The sequence below is a fragment of the Hemibagrus wyckioides genome, linkage group LG20, assembly GCF_019097595.1.
Source record: "Hemibagrus wyckioides isolate EC202008001 linkage group LG20, SWU_Hwy_1.0, whole genome shotgun sequence".
Taxonomy (NCBI): Eukaryota; Metazoa; Chordata; class Actinopteri; order Siluriformes; family Bagridae; genus Hemibagrus; species Hemibagrus wyckioides.
The window spans coordinates 12,796,412-12,811,438 of NC_080729.1; the positions used below are offsets into that span (position 1 = coordinate 12,796,412).

General features: G+C 37.8%; 1 protein-coding gene across 1 annotated transcript in view; it reads right to left on the reverse strand.

Annotated features, from left to right (window-relative positions):
- The window catches only part of gpc1b (glypican 1b), a 78,676-nt gene that overhangs the window by 34,014 nt on the left and 29,635 nt on the right, over positions 1 to 15,027 (reverse strand). The window contains exon 2 of the mRNA XM_058418433.1: positions 6,185 to 6,343. Within this exon, the coding sequence (XP_058274416.1) occupies positions 6,185 to 6,343 (159 nt within the window). The remainder of the gene's footprint in view (positions 1 to 6,184; positions 6,344 to 15,027) is intronic.

Genomic DNA, 15,027 nt, shown 5'->3' on the forward strand with positions numbered 1-15,027 from the left:
TACTTTTATGCACAATATACAGTACTTAATTTACAAGAGTTTTTTTTAATGAATTAATGAATGAATTATTATTATTTCCTTTATGTCAACAAGAAACTTTAGTATAATGTCCACACTACTTCTATTAAGAATTATACTTAAAAATTACACTGATACTATAATAAAATATCAAGGAGTCACCGGCTTGATCCTAAGATAGCATTACTGTCTGTGTGGAGTTTTCAAGTTCTCATTTCACCTCCCAAAAACATGCAAGTAAATGGACTGGAAGATGAATTACCCCTAGGTGTGAATGAGTGCACATGGTGCTTTGTGAAGAACTGGCACTCTGAATCATGATGTGTCCTTTCCCTATGCCCAGTTTTCCTGGGAAAAGCTCTGTGACCCAAACCTGGATAAAGCAGCTACTTGATGGATGGATCGGTGAATACATGCATGCATAAATTATGAGCGCGTCTTTATAGAAGTTACCACAATCACAAGGCTGTAACTCTCACAGTTGTTTTTCTAATATAATAAAATTTTATTAGTGCATTTTTTATACTAGGCACACACATGCACAATTAGGTTGGAAAGCATTAGATGCCTCTATAATCTGATTTAAACATCACTGAGTTTATGTGATGTGATACAAGTTGACATTATGCAAATTCATTGATCAAACTTGTAAAAGTTAAGGTTGGGGTTAGGGGCAGAATTAGAGCTTGTATATTTGCTTGCAGGCATTTTTCAAGAGTTTTAAAAAGCATAAAGTAGATCTGCACCTAATTCCTTTAATGAATAAAATATTAAATCTTCAGCCAAGATTGTCACAATGGAGAGGCTTAGACAGATGCAAAGGCAGGAAGACAGTTTTACTGAAAAGTCGGCAAACGGTCAGCAAACGGCAAACTAAAATACTTAAATCAGGAAAAAGAAAAAAACAGAAAAAATGTGAGAAAAAAATCCCAATACGGCATGGTAAAGTCAGAGTCAACAGTTTAATTCAGAAAGTTTGTGTGAATGGATGGAAAAGTGTGTGTGTGTGTGTGTGTGTGTGTATAATTGGCCACAGGTGTGTGTGATTAGAACCCTGGAGGCTGTGAATGTGCTCGATGGTGTGTGAAGCTAGGGCCTGATGGCATATCTCTGCAACATTTTTGTAATGATATATGACTGATTTCAGTCATAAATTTCACATCACTGGTTTAGTAGTAGAGTAGACAACGTACAACAGTTTGCGTCATCATTTTTGTACAAGTGTGGAACTTTGGAACACAGCATTTATATACCCTGACTAAATCTTTGTCTCCGTGATAACAGTACATTGGATGATATACTGTATTTAAATAGTTGTTCATTCGATCTGCATATTTTGATTTGGCACCTGTGCATCACTGGGATCTACCACATGGGCCTCCTGAGAAGGGTGTTCTGGTTGGCCAAGGTTATCTCCGACATAGAGTTTTCGGGTCTGATTGATGATCCCTATCCAAACATCAGATGCTACTACACATAGAGGAAGATGAGGCCTTCCCAAGCTGCCTCCCTCCAGAGGCCAACAAAGTGGCCTTCCATGCAGAGCTCCCTCCACAAGTCTCTGAGTGTATCTGGGAGGAATCTGTCACATATTTCCACCTCATTTCCATACTCTGTACAGAGGTGCTCAGTGAGCATAGCATGATCTTCGATGTTGTCAAGCCTTTGTTTACTTTGCACGTGAGTGTTGTTTTGGTTCACGTCTTGTCTCTGCCCTTGCGTTGTCACTGGTTGTCTCCCTTGTGTTTCCAGATCAACTGTTTTCAGTTTGCCCCTTGATTTGTTTGTGTATTTAAACCCTTGTGTTTCTCTGTACATTGCAAAGCATTGTTCAGTGTTGACCGAGTCTGACATTACAAGGCCTTTTTTTCTTTGTTGTGCCTCTCTGGTTCTTTATCTTGTTCTGTCCCATAGTTTGTTTTTGGATCACCCCTGTCATTGCCATTTACTGATCTCTGACCTGTGTATAGTTACTGATTCTGATACACATTTTAGATTTCTTGGCCTACTTTTTAAATAAAACTTCGATTCTGTCTCAGCTTACAAGACAATTATCAATTCATCACTGGATATCATGAGTGTTATAAGGTGTAGAGATGATGATATTGTTATGTCGTAAGTTAAGTAGAATTCTGAAGCCATATTTTATAACAAATCTTGGTAAGGACTCCAGTTTTTAGACCTCGTTTCAATGGTATGTGTGCTAAGCATTCTTTTCAATGAATCTGATTTTATCTGAAAGATTTCCAAACCCATTTTATGATAAAAAACTACTTGCAAAATGACTTTTGTTTAAGGCTAAAATCAACATAACAGCTCTGGACTCTGAAACATGTGCGTCACTTCAGATGCACCTTTTAACATACACAACTTAGCGGAAGGCCATCATAAGAGTGACTGATGTTTATTATTGTTGGTGTTAGTGACATGAGGGTGTGAATTACAATTTGTGTGTGTGTGAAAGAAACCATGTGTAGGGTGTCTAGAGTGTGAGTGTTGTGGAAAGAGGGAAATGTGGGGTTATTTGAAATATTGAGGTAGAGATAGAAAAGTACTGTACTATAGTTTAAATAGTGTCATTTTAAATCCAGTTATCTGTCTCTTTCTTGTGATCTTGTCCTTTTCCAATAAACACTTTTTAAGATAGATTACTGCAAGAAAAGCCTACTACTGAGAGCAGAACTAAAGAAGGAAATGTCCTACATACAGTTGTGACAAAGCCAAATCAAAGTTCCAGGTGCTTCAACTCAGCTTTAACTAGTTAACTAGTTTTATCTGTGAAGTAACAGAAAGTGCCTTTGTAAAATGTCCACTTTGCTTTTGTCATCAATGTCTTCCACATTCCTCAGGGAAGCATCACTAAATGAAGTGTTACTGCTTGCCAGAAACCACATAATTAACTGTTGTGGACGTATGTTTTACAGATTCGGCAAGGACGATAAGTATAGACTTGCACGATCCCCAATCTTTGCCTTAGTCTTCTCACACGTGTAGCAGTGTGTGTAAATGACTTTTATTTTGTAGTTAAAAAATGATGACGATAAAAAAACAAAGATTTCAGAGGATGTATAATTGCTAATGCTCTGAAGAAATGAAGTAGAGTGGTAAATCATAACAGCTTTGAAGAAGTGTGAGCAGTTGCAAAGTGATCTTGCAGCCATGACTCCCTATCCCTTGACCAGCTCATCTCCCTTGCCATAAGGCTAGACAATCTGCTCTGGGAACAGCATCATTTCAGAAGCTATTAGGCTACCACTTCTTTTCCCCAAACCGGATCCCCAGAGCTCATGGAAATTGCCTGATGCATCAGCCCGTGGAAGAAAATCAAGGGGTGCTTGAAAGCTACCTTGTGCCTGTACAGCAAGTGTAAGGATTTGAGTAAGCCATCTCTCCAAGTATAAGCAAGAGATAGATATTCTCAGGGCTCAGAGGAGATCTAAAAATGAAAAAAGGCATTGTTAGTACAATCACTGATATCATATGATCATTATGAAACCATGACTGTATTCTTGAAACTGTAGCCTGGTCACCTGAGTGCAAGGATTACTTCTGTTGGCTAAAATTGTGGCCATTCTGTTAGGTGTTTTAACACTTTGCTTTTTGCTCTTTGTTTATCCACCTAGCAAAGACCCAGAATAACCCCAGATACATCTAGCCACTGCGATGGACTGGCGACCTGTCCAGGGTGTACCCCTGCCTTTCGCCTTATGTGTGCTGGGATAGGCTCCAGCAGACCCCCGTGACCCTAGGAGTCCTAGGAATAAGTGGGTATAGACAATGAATGAATAAATAGACATCTAGCCATCAATTTCACATGTATCTTCTAACATCTAACAAGATGTTAGCCATATGTCCATAGTGTAGTGGTTCAGGCTGTAGTCCAGAGGCTCCAGGTTGTTGCTCAGAAGATCAGGGGTTCAAGCCCCAGTACTACTAACCTACCACTGTTGAGCCTTTGAGCAAGACCCTTAACCCTCTCTGCTCCAGGAATACTCCAGGCAGACCCTATGCCCTGACCCCAACTCCCTAAGGTATATGTGACAAATAAAGGCTACTTCCTCTAGTCACAAACATACCAGGCCTGCTAGTTGATCAGATTTTTGGGGAAAACACCAAGGGAGAACCAAAACCAACAGGAAAAAGTAGCGAACAAAGGAAAATTGACTCCAGTCCCAATCTTGTGTATTGGCAGTCTGGTAACATATCAGGCTCACCACTGAAGAGTACTGGAAACATACTCAACCACACTAATGGCTGCTTGCAGGAGAACCTGACACAGCAGGGAGAATGAAGGGAGAACAGAAGGGACTTCAATTCCAGTATTCACCATGGTAGAAGCTAGTTAACTTAATAAGCTCAGGAACTAAGCAAACTGAGTGACTGAGCTAAGGCTTTAAATGGTAATGAGGGAAAATCAATTTGAAGGCAGTGAGTGCAATGGATTATCATAACGTTCTTCAGAAAACACTAGGAATGTATGAAAAATACACACACCATGACAGACAAGATAATATGAGCTCATCACTTGTAGATTATCTGTAGCCCTGGGCAAAGTGGTTAGGACCCAAAAAACCCCAGGACCCCCCCAAAAATAACTTTATAAACAAGAAAAGGTAAAATAACAAAAGATTGTCCATAGCTGGACTTTGTCTTTCATGTTTGAATTCAAAACTGAAAATGTCACGACAGGAAGCAGTTTTAGCCTGGCCTTAGTGTTACACTCTCTCTCACACACACACACACACACACACCAAGTCCAAAAGCAGATTCTCTGGTCTAGCCCTCCAATCCACATCCATAGCCATGGAAAATAATCACTGCCCAAACATCTTAACCACAAGCTTGGCACTTGTGTGTATATGTGTTGGCTGTATTCAAGAAGGTATGTGTGTGTGTGTGTGTGTGTGTGTGTGTGTGTGTGCGTGTGAGAGAGAGAGAGAGATCCCTTCTCTTTACTTCCCATAGTGTCAAGCATGAGACATCACACTTAAGCAGTGGAGAAAGGGACACACACACACACTCACACATTTGGTATTCAAAAATATAAAAATACAAGCCACACAAACGTATGTACACACTGGCACACTGTGTCTGTTAGACAGAAAGAATACATTTTTCTGACCTCAGACAGGTGGGCTGAAACCTCCACTGTGTGTGTATGTGTGTGTGAGAGAGAGAGACAGAGACAGAGAGAGAGACAGGGGGGGGGGGACTAAGGATGGGAAGGAAGAAAAACTTTAACTGTACACCACTCACACTATGAATACAAACACTGTGGACAAACTTTGTGTGTTTCTCAGCTTCACAATTCAATTTCAATTCAGATGCAGATATGTTGTTCATATGTTTTTATTTTGTTTTCAGCTATTTTTTGGTTTCTGAATGCTTCCTGATCCTTGTTTTATACGGACCAATTTTATTTCAATTTCCATTTAATGCAAAGAAATTAAAATGCCTAAACCGATCAATACTCCTGTGTGTGTGTGTGTGTGTGTGCATACATCTCTTCTCCAATCTCTACAAACAGCATAAATGACACCTTCGCTCCCACACACAACACATTCTTACTTTCAGTCTCTCTGGCTGTCTGTCCTTCTGTCCAAACAGACCAAACATAGCGAACGGTGTACATGATGTCTTCACACAGCACACACACAGGCCATCTGTCAAATTTGATTTGGAAGCCTCATCAAAGCCTCTCTAAGCAGCAACAGGCATACTGCTAAACCTCATTAAGTGAAGGATCTGTATCAACAGTCTATCAGTAGCACACACTACTCTCCTCAATATACTGCTGTTTGTGGAGGCCTTTTGTAGTGCCCTTTGCCTCTGTCTAAGCATACACACACTGAACACAGAAGGAAATTGTAGGCTCAGATTTCATAAGCCACCATATAAAGTTCGTAACATTTACAAACGGATCACGTCCACTGATAAAAAAAAAAAAAAAAAAAAAAAAAAAAAGACCAATAAACTTAGTTATTACCTTTGGCAGGTTATTACTGCAGTTATTCCCAATTTAATTTAATTCCTTTTGTAAACAGACAATAAAAAATGGAAGTGCTATTTTCTGAAATCCCATAGCAAGGAACCCATCATCGAATCTAGGCCATAACTTTCAGCTTCAAGATGCTTCAGGAACAAGTCAGGCTCACTGGCGACTTACCATCAAAGCTTTTGTACTGGCTGTTGAGGGTGACTTGTAAAGCTTGCCCAGAATCTTTCACCTGGTCCACAAATTCAATCCTGCTCAGGTTGGACAGAGTCTCCTCTATCAAACTTGTACAGCAGGTGTAGCCTTGTGGACACACTCGCAAATGCTCACCTAAAAAGATATAGATAAAGAGAGAGGGGGAGAAGAGAAATATTTCATTAGCCTTATCTAGCAAGAGTGTTTCTGATTCAACAGCATTTGGACTTAATCCCAATGAATCTGTAAACAAATTCTTCAAGAGCACTGCTCATGCTTTGTTCAAGTTCTCCTTGTACTTTTGTTTACTATTTGCTTTTGTTTGTGTTTTGGTCCATTCTTTGCTCTGTCATGTCACTGGCCTGTTTCCTGACTGTGTTCACCTGTTCTGTGTTAGTTTAAAAAATATAATAAATATAAAAAATAGCTGTACTTTCATGATAGAGCATGACAAAAAATGTATAGAGATGTATAAAGATGGATATATATATATATATATATACACACATAACCAGGCATAACATTATGACCACCTGCCTGATATTGTGTCAGTCCCCTTTTTGCTGTCAAAACAGCCCTAATCCATCATGCACTGTGTATTCTGACACCTTTTTATCAGAACCAGCATTAACTTCTTCAGCAGTTTGAGCAGCAGTAGCTCGTCTGTTGGATCGGATCACATGGACCAGCCTTCGCTCCCCACATGCATCAGTGAGCCTTGGCCATCCATGACCCTGTCGCTGGTTCACCACTGTTCTTTCCTTGGACCTCTTTTGATAGATACTGACCACTGCAGACCCGGGAACACCCCACAAGAGCTGCAGTTTTGGAGATGCTCTGATCCAGTCATCTAGCCATCACAATTTGGCCCTTTGTCAAACTCGCTCAAATCCTTACGCTTGTCCATTTTTCCAGCTTCTAACACATCAACTTTGAGGACAAAACTTAAATAAGTAAGTAAGTAAGTAAGTAAATATATAAATAAATAAATAAATAAGCTACAAACAATAATAACATATAAATTAATAAAAATAAAAATAATAATAATAAGAAGAAGAATAAAAATAATAATAATTATTATTATTATTATTATTAGAGAGAGAGAAAGAGAGAGAGAGATGCACAGTAAGAGAAATATTGTGTATTGTTGATGTCAGTCCTCACTCTACTGCACACTTATGGTTTTATGAAAGCAGTCACATTGCCAGCTTAAAGTAATAACAGTGATTCACACACAGAGTGAATTGAAATAAGTGGGTTAAAATGTCTGGTTTTATAAAATGTATCTTCATGAGGCATTGCCAATGTTTTTTCTTCATCTATTCCAATAGAGACTATGTGTATGTTCTCTGTGCCTGCCAGTCTGGGTGTGTCACAGTCCCTAAAATACCAAAATAGCATGTGGCACATAGGTTTCTCTCTCTGTCTGTTTGTGTGTGTGTGTGTGTGTGTGTGTGTGTCAGCAGGAACTAACACAATCTGTCAGGAGCAGGATGCATGCTGTAAGGAGCTGGGCTGCTCACCACCCCTACCTCAAGTGTCACTGAACCAAGGATGAGAGAGAGAGAGAGTATTTCTGCAATCCTGGGGGTCAACAGTAATCCCTCTTTCAACAGATGGTAAAAAATTAGAAGTAATTTAATGCAAGACCACTAACCCAGATCTTTACCCAAAGCCAAACTCTTGACAGATGTTATATCCAAAAGATCATACATTTGCTCTAAATGATGATGGAAGACTTTTATAGGAGTGCACCTTAAACAAGCAGTAATGCAAAGCCAGTTACACACGTAACAAACGTAATGAAGAAACATCTTTACATCACATGATACTGATTTCTTTAATCAAACATATTCTGAAAGTGATATTACTCTGATGAGTAGAAAGGATCTGCTAGCTAACTGAAGTAAACAAAGTAAACTACTTATCAACACAAGAGCTAGGGAAAAAAATATTAAGAAACATAAAGAAAGAGGAAGAAAGAATAAAAAAAAAAAAAGAAACATTAGTCAGTGACCTCAAATTAAAAGCCTTTAACATGACTGACTGAATGAGAACCCAGGACACTGGATCCGTGTGTGTGTATATGTGTGTGTGTGTGTTATTGTGTGTCTAAGCACTGTGGAAAAGAGACGTAAGTGCCGTTGACACACTCACCAGAAGAGACCAGAGCTAGAGTAATTCCCCCAGCATTAAGCTATCAGAGCTCTCTCGGGAGGAACAACCCTATTATGAGCCAATTGGGAAACATAAAATGGGGACAGAATGAGATAAACTTTGAGAGAGAGAGAGAGAGAGAGAGAGAGCGAAGAGAGAAATGTTAAGATGTCTATTTATAGTCTGGAAGGAAGGAAAAAGTCTATAACGGATTTTGAAGTCACAGAGAGCATGTTTCCTTTACTGGCCCACAGTTAATAATAACCAACAGTAATCACACATTCCTACACACTTACATGGCATCTCATCAACACACCAACAGCCTCAGTAACATTATAACAACTTCTTTTTTTTTAGTGGCTTCTTACACACACAAAGCAATTTTTTACTGAATTGTTTCCACAGTTCAATACAATGCATTACAATAACACCTGTAGATCAAATAAAGTACCAATATACACAAAGTGGACACTTTAATGCAAATCTAAATGTTAGTCTCTACACTGATATCCAAGAACTGTTTCCTTAGTTTTTGAATAGTTTAGCCCAAGTTTAGACACCATATTTGTTTCAATTATTTTCTTTACTTTTTCTACAAAATTGAAATATTTCAGAAAAAAATCTTTGCATGCCAGCAACATAAGCATAATAAAGGTGTGAAGCCAAGGGCTCCAAAAAACTGGTGGCACATTCTCTAAAATGTAAAACCTACCAGATAAATTGCACAAATAGTTTACTGTCCTTTACAGTATATTTGTTTCAGTGTAGGAATTTTTCATTGCATTTATTAAAGCTATCTTTGCTTTGTGCCTAAGACCTTTCCACAGAAAATATCCAATGTATAGTTTACATAAAAATAGTACATTTCTCAACAAAATGTGATTTCATAACTTATACTAAACTTTATTTTTAGTTTCTTAATTATTAGATCAAATTATTTAGAGCACGCATAATCCATTCACACAGTATAACATAAACCATTCACATAGTGAAATCGCACGAGGACGTTGGTCCTAATGGGAATTATAACTATAGTATTAAATTTATGGAAATTAAACACGCATACCAGAATAGTAATAGAATAGGTAATGTGTCTAAACATCAGTGTTGTGGATTCAATGTGTTACTAAACATCAGTTGATTCTCAGGTCAGGTGTGAGCTTGGTGTTTGATTTTATCCAGGGCTTTGAAAACACACACTCCGTCATGTTGGATGTACGGAAACGAATTGTGTTAATGCTTCTCGGTTCAATCACATGGAGGCGATATATGCATTTGAATTAAGTAAATTGTTTTGTTTTTTGGGGGTTTTTTTTCAGTGTACAGAGCAACTGTTGGTGAACTTTTAAACTTAATAAAAATATTGTATTGTCATGACTTGAATTTATGTGGGAATGGGATCCTTATGTGTGGGCACAACTTAGTCATGTGACTTAGTCAAGATAATTATAAGTATAAGAAATGAGATAATTAACTTGTGGCCATGACTTGGTACCATGAGGAAAGAAGATAATTAAATTAAATCTTATTAAGGCACTAAGTGCAATTAAACTCAACTCTCAATAAGAGTGCTTGTGCTTGATGAAGCAAATCATGTATTATGAGACAAAGAACAAGGATGAACTAAGTGTTCAAAAATAGATTACTTCATGCACTATAGATGGATTCCCGGCATCAGAAACACACAGATTTACACAGTCGTTCACGGCAAGAAGCAATTTTACGGTAAACACATTGATTTACAGTATGTGACTGCATGTGACAACAAACTGCTTCTGATGTTGAAGGCAAACGGAGACTGAACATCTGACTGCGCTGGTTTGAAGATCAGGCCTGTGGATTTTTTTTATTGACCACTGCCTAAGTGTGTACGTGAATGTCTGGCTGCTGGGAAAGCAGTTAGGGTGGAGTCTAGGAGAACTTGGAGAGTGTTTACAGATGAAAACAGCTGACAACATCAAGCAGCTGTGTTGTAGGTTGAGAACTTCCTGTTAAACTCCAAAGCAAGTGGCCACGCACTAAGCACCGATGACCCTGCAGTTCCGTAACGTGATATGGGTTTTATAAATAGTTTCCGCGAGTCTGCCAGTCTCAGACTTCTAGTTCTGCACTGGATGACCCCTGATGTAACTTACTTCCTTAAAGAGTACCTACAAAACAACCATACTTCCTTAAAGACTACCTATAAAACAGTGGCACTTTTCTAAGAATGGTATCGTTTAAATCGCTCCCATTTTTTCTAATAGCTTCATTTAAGACTACAACACCAAAAAAAAAAGCCTGCCCTTAAAACCTCTTATACCGTAATTCCTTAATTTTAAAATCGCTGGTTTTCCTTGGAAAACAACCCCAAATTTCGAAACCTTTCTTTAAAATCCCATTTCTTGTTACAGTTTAATTGTCTGCCTCCTCAAATCATGTCCTTAAACTACTACACACATGAACCTGAAAACACTGCACACTTATTCCTAAGTATAATTATCCCCATTACATAAAGCAGCATAATATGGTTTGATATGGATTCATGGGGTGACATGCTTTATTTATGTTCAGTCAATAATTACTGAATAAATGAATTAATTCATGTGAACTAAATGCTGCCAAACATCAGAGCTGACTTTTTTTTTTTCTTTTTCGAAATACCCAGAATCTGACTCAGATTGTAACCACAGCAGGATCATTCCGGAAATTGTCCAACCAAATTATAGGGAAAATGGTGGCTCTTTTATGCTGTGGAGGGATTTTTTCCTGCTATGGTTTTTGTCCCTTTTTAGTGAGAGGACACTGCAAAATCAGTTAAAAAAAACATTTCTGACCCCACCACCAGCCCGTGAATACTGTTATGTAATTCAGTTGATGTTTTTTTTTTTAATTCCTTTAATCTTTGCTTGAATTTTCTTTATAATTCTATCTTGCTTCTATTGATACCACCACTGTAGTACACACTGTATCTTCTCTCTGAATAACACTGTGCTCAATGCAACAAAGAAAGCTAGATAGATAGATAGATAGATAGATAGATAGATAGATAGATAGATAGATAGATAGATAGATAGATAGATAGATAGATAGATAGATGGTGAAATAAACTATGTGTGTGTGTGTGTGTGTGTATTCCACATGTATAATATCAAATATAACACTGCCTTGTCATGTCTTTGCTGTCTTGCTTTTCTGTATCGCTGTCACAGCTGTCTGTCATGTATACAGTACATGTCCACTACAGATGATCCTGAAGATATTATTAACAATTAAGCTATCAGGTAGCACTTCACTTATGCTGACATAGACATCGGTGTCATATTCAGGCACTCACACTAATAATCGAGCATCCAAGAATTGATTGATGCAGTAAGCTTTATTAAATGATGCCAGTACAAAACAAGTCTCATAATAGTTAATAGTTCTAGTAATTTGTGGATAATTAGTTTGACTGTCAACAAGAAAAATGACAACGTTGGGGCCTTAAGCAACACTTGCATCTTTTGGGTTTTGAACTGAATTCTTCTGCTAGATGTGACTTATAAATAGAGACAAAAATAGGATAATATAAGGATGTATAGGATTAATAATTAATAATAGGATTAATTATTTAAAATAACCTGTATATTAAATAGCACCTTTAAGAATGTCAGGTAATAGAGTGCAGTAAAAAAAAAAAACATTCATTATTTAATAAGAGAATGTTGTAAGTCTTAAAACTGTGAAAGACTAGTAGCTTTAATGAGTTTTATTAATAATTCATGATTTTATTAATTTAAAATGTATTTTTTATTAATTTGAATATTTGCACTGCAAAAAAAGGTTTTAAACATTTTGTATTAACATTTGTTTGTTAAACTAAAGAAAAAAAATACAATAAAAGTAACTAAATGGGATTTAGGTAGACATGAACTGAGATTTCTTTGGACGATGTGGACGATGGAGACAATAAAATACAAATTTATACTTTTTTAACTTTTAACTGTGGTTAAAAGGAATAAGTAAACTGAATTAAAAAATAAAACCTTATACATTTTCAAAATTCTTGGATATATTGACCACCACACATTTTCATCTAAGCTTAAGCCAAATTCTAATTTACAAGCAAGTTGGACTTCATACAAGAAAAATGCTATGCAAGGCAGCACAAGCTCAAGGGTCCTGGACTCGATCCTGAGCTTGGGCTACTGTTTGTACAGAGTTTTGCATTCTCTCACTGTGGTATCTAGGGTTTTCTCTGGGTTCTCATGTTTCCTTTCACTGACCAAAAAACTGCAGACAGTTTGACTGTTCTAAATTGCCCCTTTATGTAAATGAGCATGTTCATGTGTGGTGCTCAGAGATGGACTGGAATCCAATCTGGGGTTAGTTTTCCTGCTTTGCACGCAATATTATCACGATTGGCTATGGATACACTGTGACTCCAACCAGTATAAAGCGATTAATAATGAATGAATGAATGAATGAATGAATACATGAAGTCCAAAACGAACTATGACCACTTCAACATCCACTCAACCGTTCTTAAATTTTCACTGTGTGATCATTTATGAGGTTAGGTGTGTTCTATTTCTACACTATATGTAATATAAACATGCTGACAAAAGTATATCAAAGAAAAAAGTCCATTATTTTTATATGTTTAGATACACATACATAAGCAGACACCTATAAGTGACTGAGGGCTTAGGATGTGGTATAGTGTAAAGAGTACACTCTGCATAGCAGTGTAATAATCTCATGAAAATTGTCTCCAAAATTGTCTAGACGCCTCAGTAGGGTATATGGCATGCAAATAAAAAGTGAGAAAAAAGAAAAAGTTTCTTTCCATGTACCAAAGTCTGATTAATCATTATACACTAATTCCTGCTCATTGCAGTGCTGGATAATGGTGTTGTTTAATGTTTGACTCATCTAAAATGGTTCAAACTAATCCTGTCACTGATACACAATGTTCAAGAATTTCAGATTGAAAGGGGAAGTCCTCAATCTGTGTTAAATCTCGTTCCACACGGCTAACACCAAGCATGTGTGACGCAGATGCACTAAATTGCACTGCCCTACATCTACAATCTGTTTGTCTGTGTGTGTGTGTGTGTACCGGTGTGTGTGTTTGTGTCTGTGCATGTACAATGGCTGTCCCCATTTCAGAAAAATTGCATAGATAAACAGAAAATCCACGACAAGTAAAACACACACACACACACACACACATACACACACACAGCGGTAGAGCCATTTGTTAGTTGTCTAGACAGATGCTGACACCATCAGGTATTTTAGGAAAGGGCACACATGATGGCTGGGCTAAAACAGGACCAAAATTTATAACCAAAGCCACTATTACGGGGAAGAGCAAATACAGCGCACATGTACACACACATGCACACAAAGACACAATCATAGCAATAAAGTGCAGATTAAAAGACAACTTCCTAACAGTTTTGTGTTATCTCACGTGCTACAGTAGGTTTGATTTAGAAGTGTAAAGTAATGAGATGTATCTGTTTAATGCTCTGAATTGTAATGTCTGTATTTGGATTTAAAGCCAAAGTGGGTGTGGCCTACAGCAGAAGGATTTTTTTTTCTTCCTTCCTTCCTTCCTTCCTTCCTTCCTTCCTTCCTTCCTTCCTTCCTTCCTTCCATCCTCTCGCTGCATTCCTTCCTTCCTCTCTCTTCCTTCCTTCCTTCCTTCCTTCCTTCCTTCCTTCCTTCCTCTCGCTTCCTTCCTTCCTTCCTTCCTTCCTTCCTCTTGCTTCCTTCCTTCCTTCCTTCCTCTCTCTTCATTCCTTCCTTGCTATGCTGCTGAAACACTGCAGATGAAACAGTTAAGGGCTTTGCTCAGGTGCCCAACTTTTGGGAACCCTCAACCTTCTGATCAGTAACTCAAAGCCAAACTGTTGATCCACCATGTCCCAAAAAACCTGTAGCACCTGGTATTCCCAGGCAGTCTCCCATCTAAATCCTATATGCTTGGCTCTGCTTAGCTTTACAGATCAACCAACATCAGGTGTTCTCAGAGTGCTATGGCCAAAATAGGTCTAACACATATGTTTTTTAACCCACTGTGTTATTATTTTGTATTTTCTAAGAAATTGTTCGGTTCTATTTCCCAAAACATAAACACAGTAGCCACCATTTCCCAGGCCAGATTTAGTTGAGCTCTAGTTTTGAGACTGTGTGCTCAATCACATGTGTACTGTATGACAGTAAAAAGCATTTCTTTCATGAGAATGTTTTGTTGTTCGTTGTCTGTGGAAACACTCTAACCCCTCAACCAGATGCCCTGTGAATCCTTCTGTTAAGTCTAATTCCTATTTGTATCCGTTTTATTCCTTGAGAATAATGTATTTGTTTTCGGTTAAATGCCTAGTCTGCATGCAATTAAGTGAAGAGCAATAAATTCACCAACATCACTCAGCTGTCTATAAATCATCTTTTTGTGTTGTTCCAATCAGCCAAGCAACATGGAAATGAGTCAAACACCTTTTTCAGATAAAGCAAAATTGATCAGAACATTTTCTACAAATGATGTCAATGTCTGAATCATGCTGATGAAAATGAACTGCAACACTTCATCCTCTTCATCACTTGCATTATGAGCATAAAGTTGATGGAAACATGAAGATGAAAGAGAGAGAGAAAGAAAGAGGGGGGGGGGGGGTTAACACAGTGAAGTG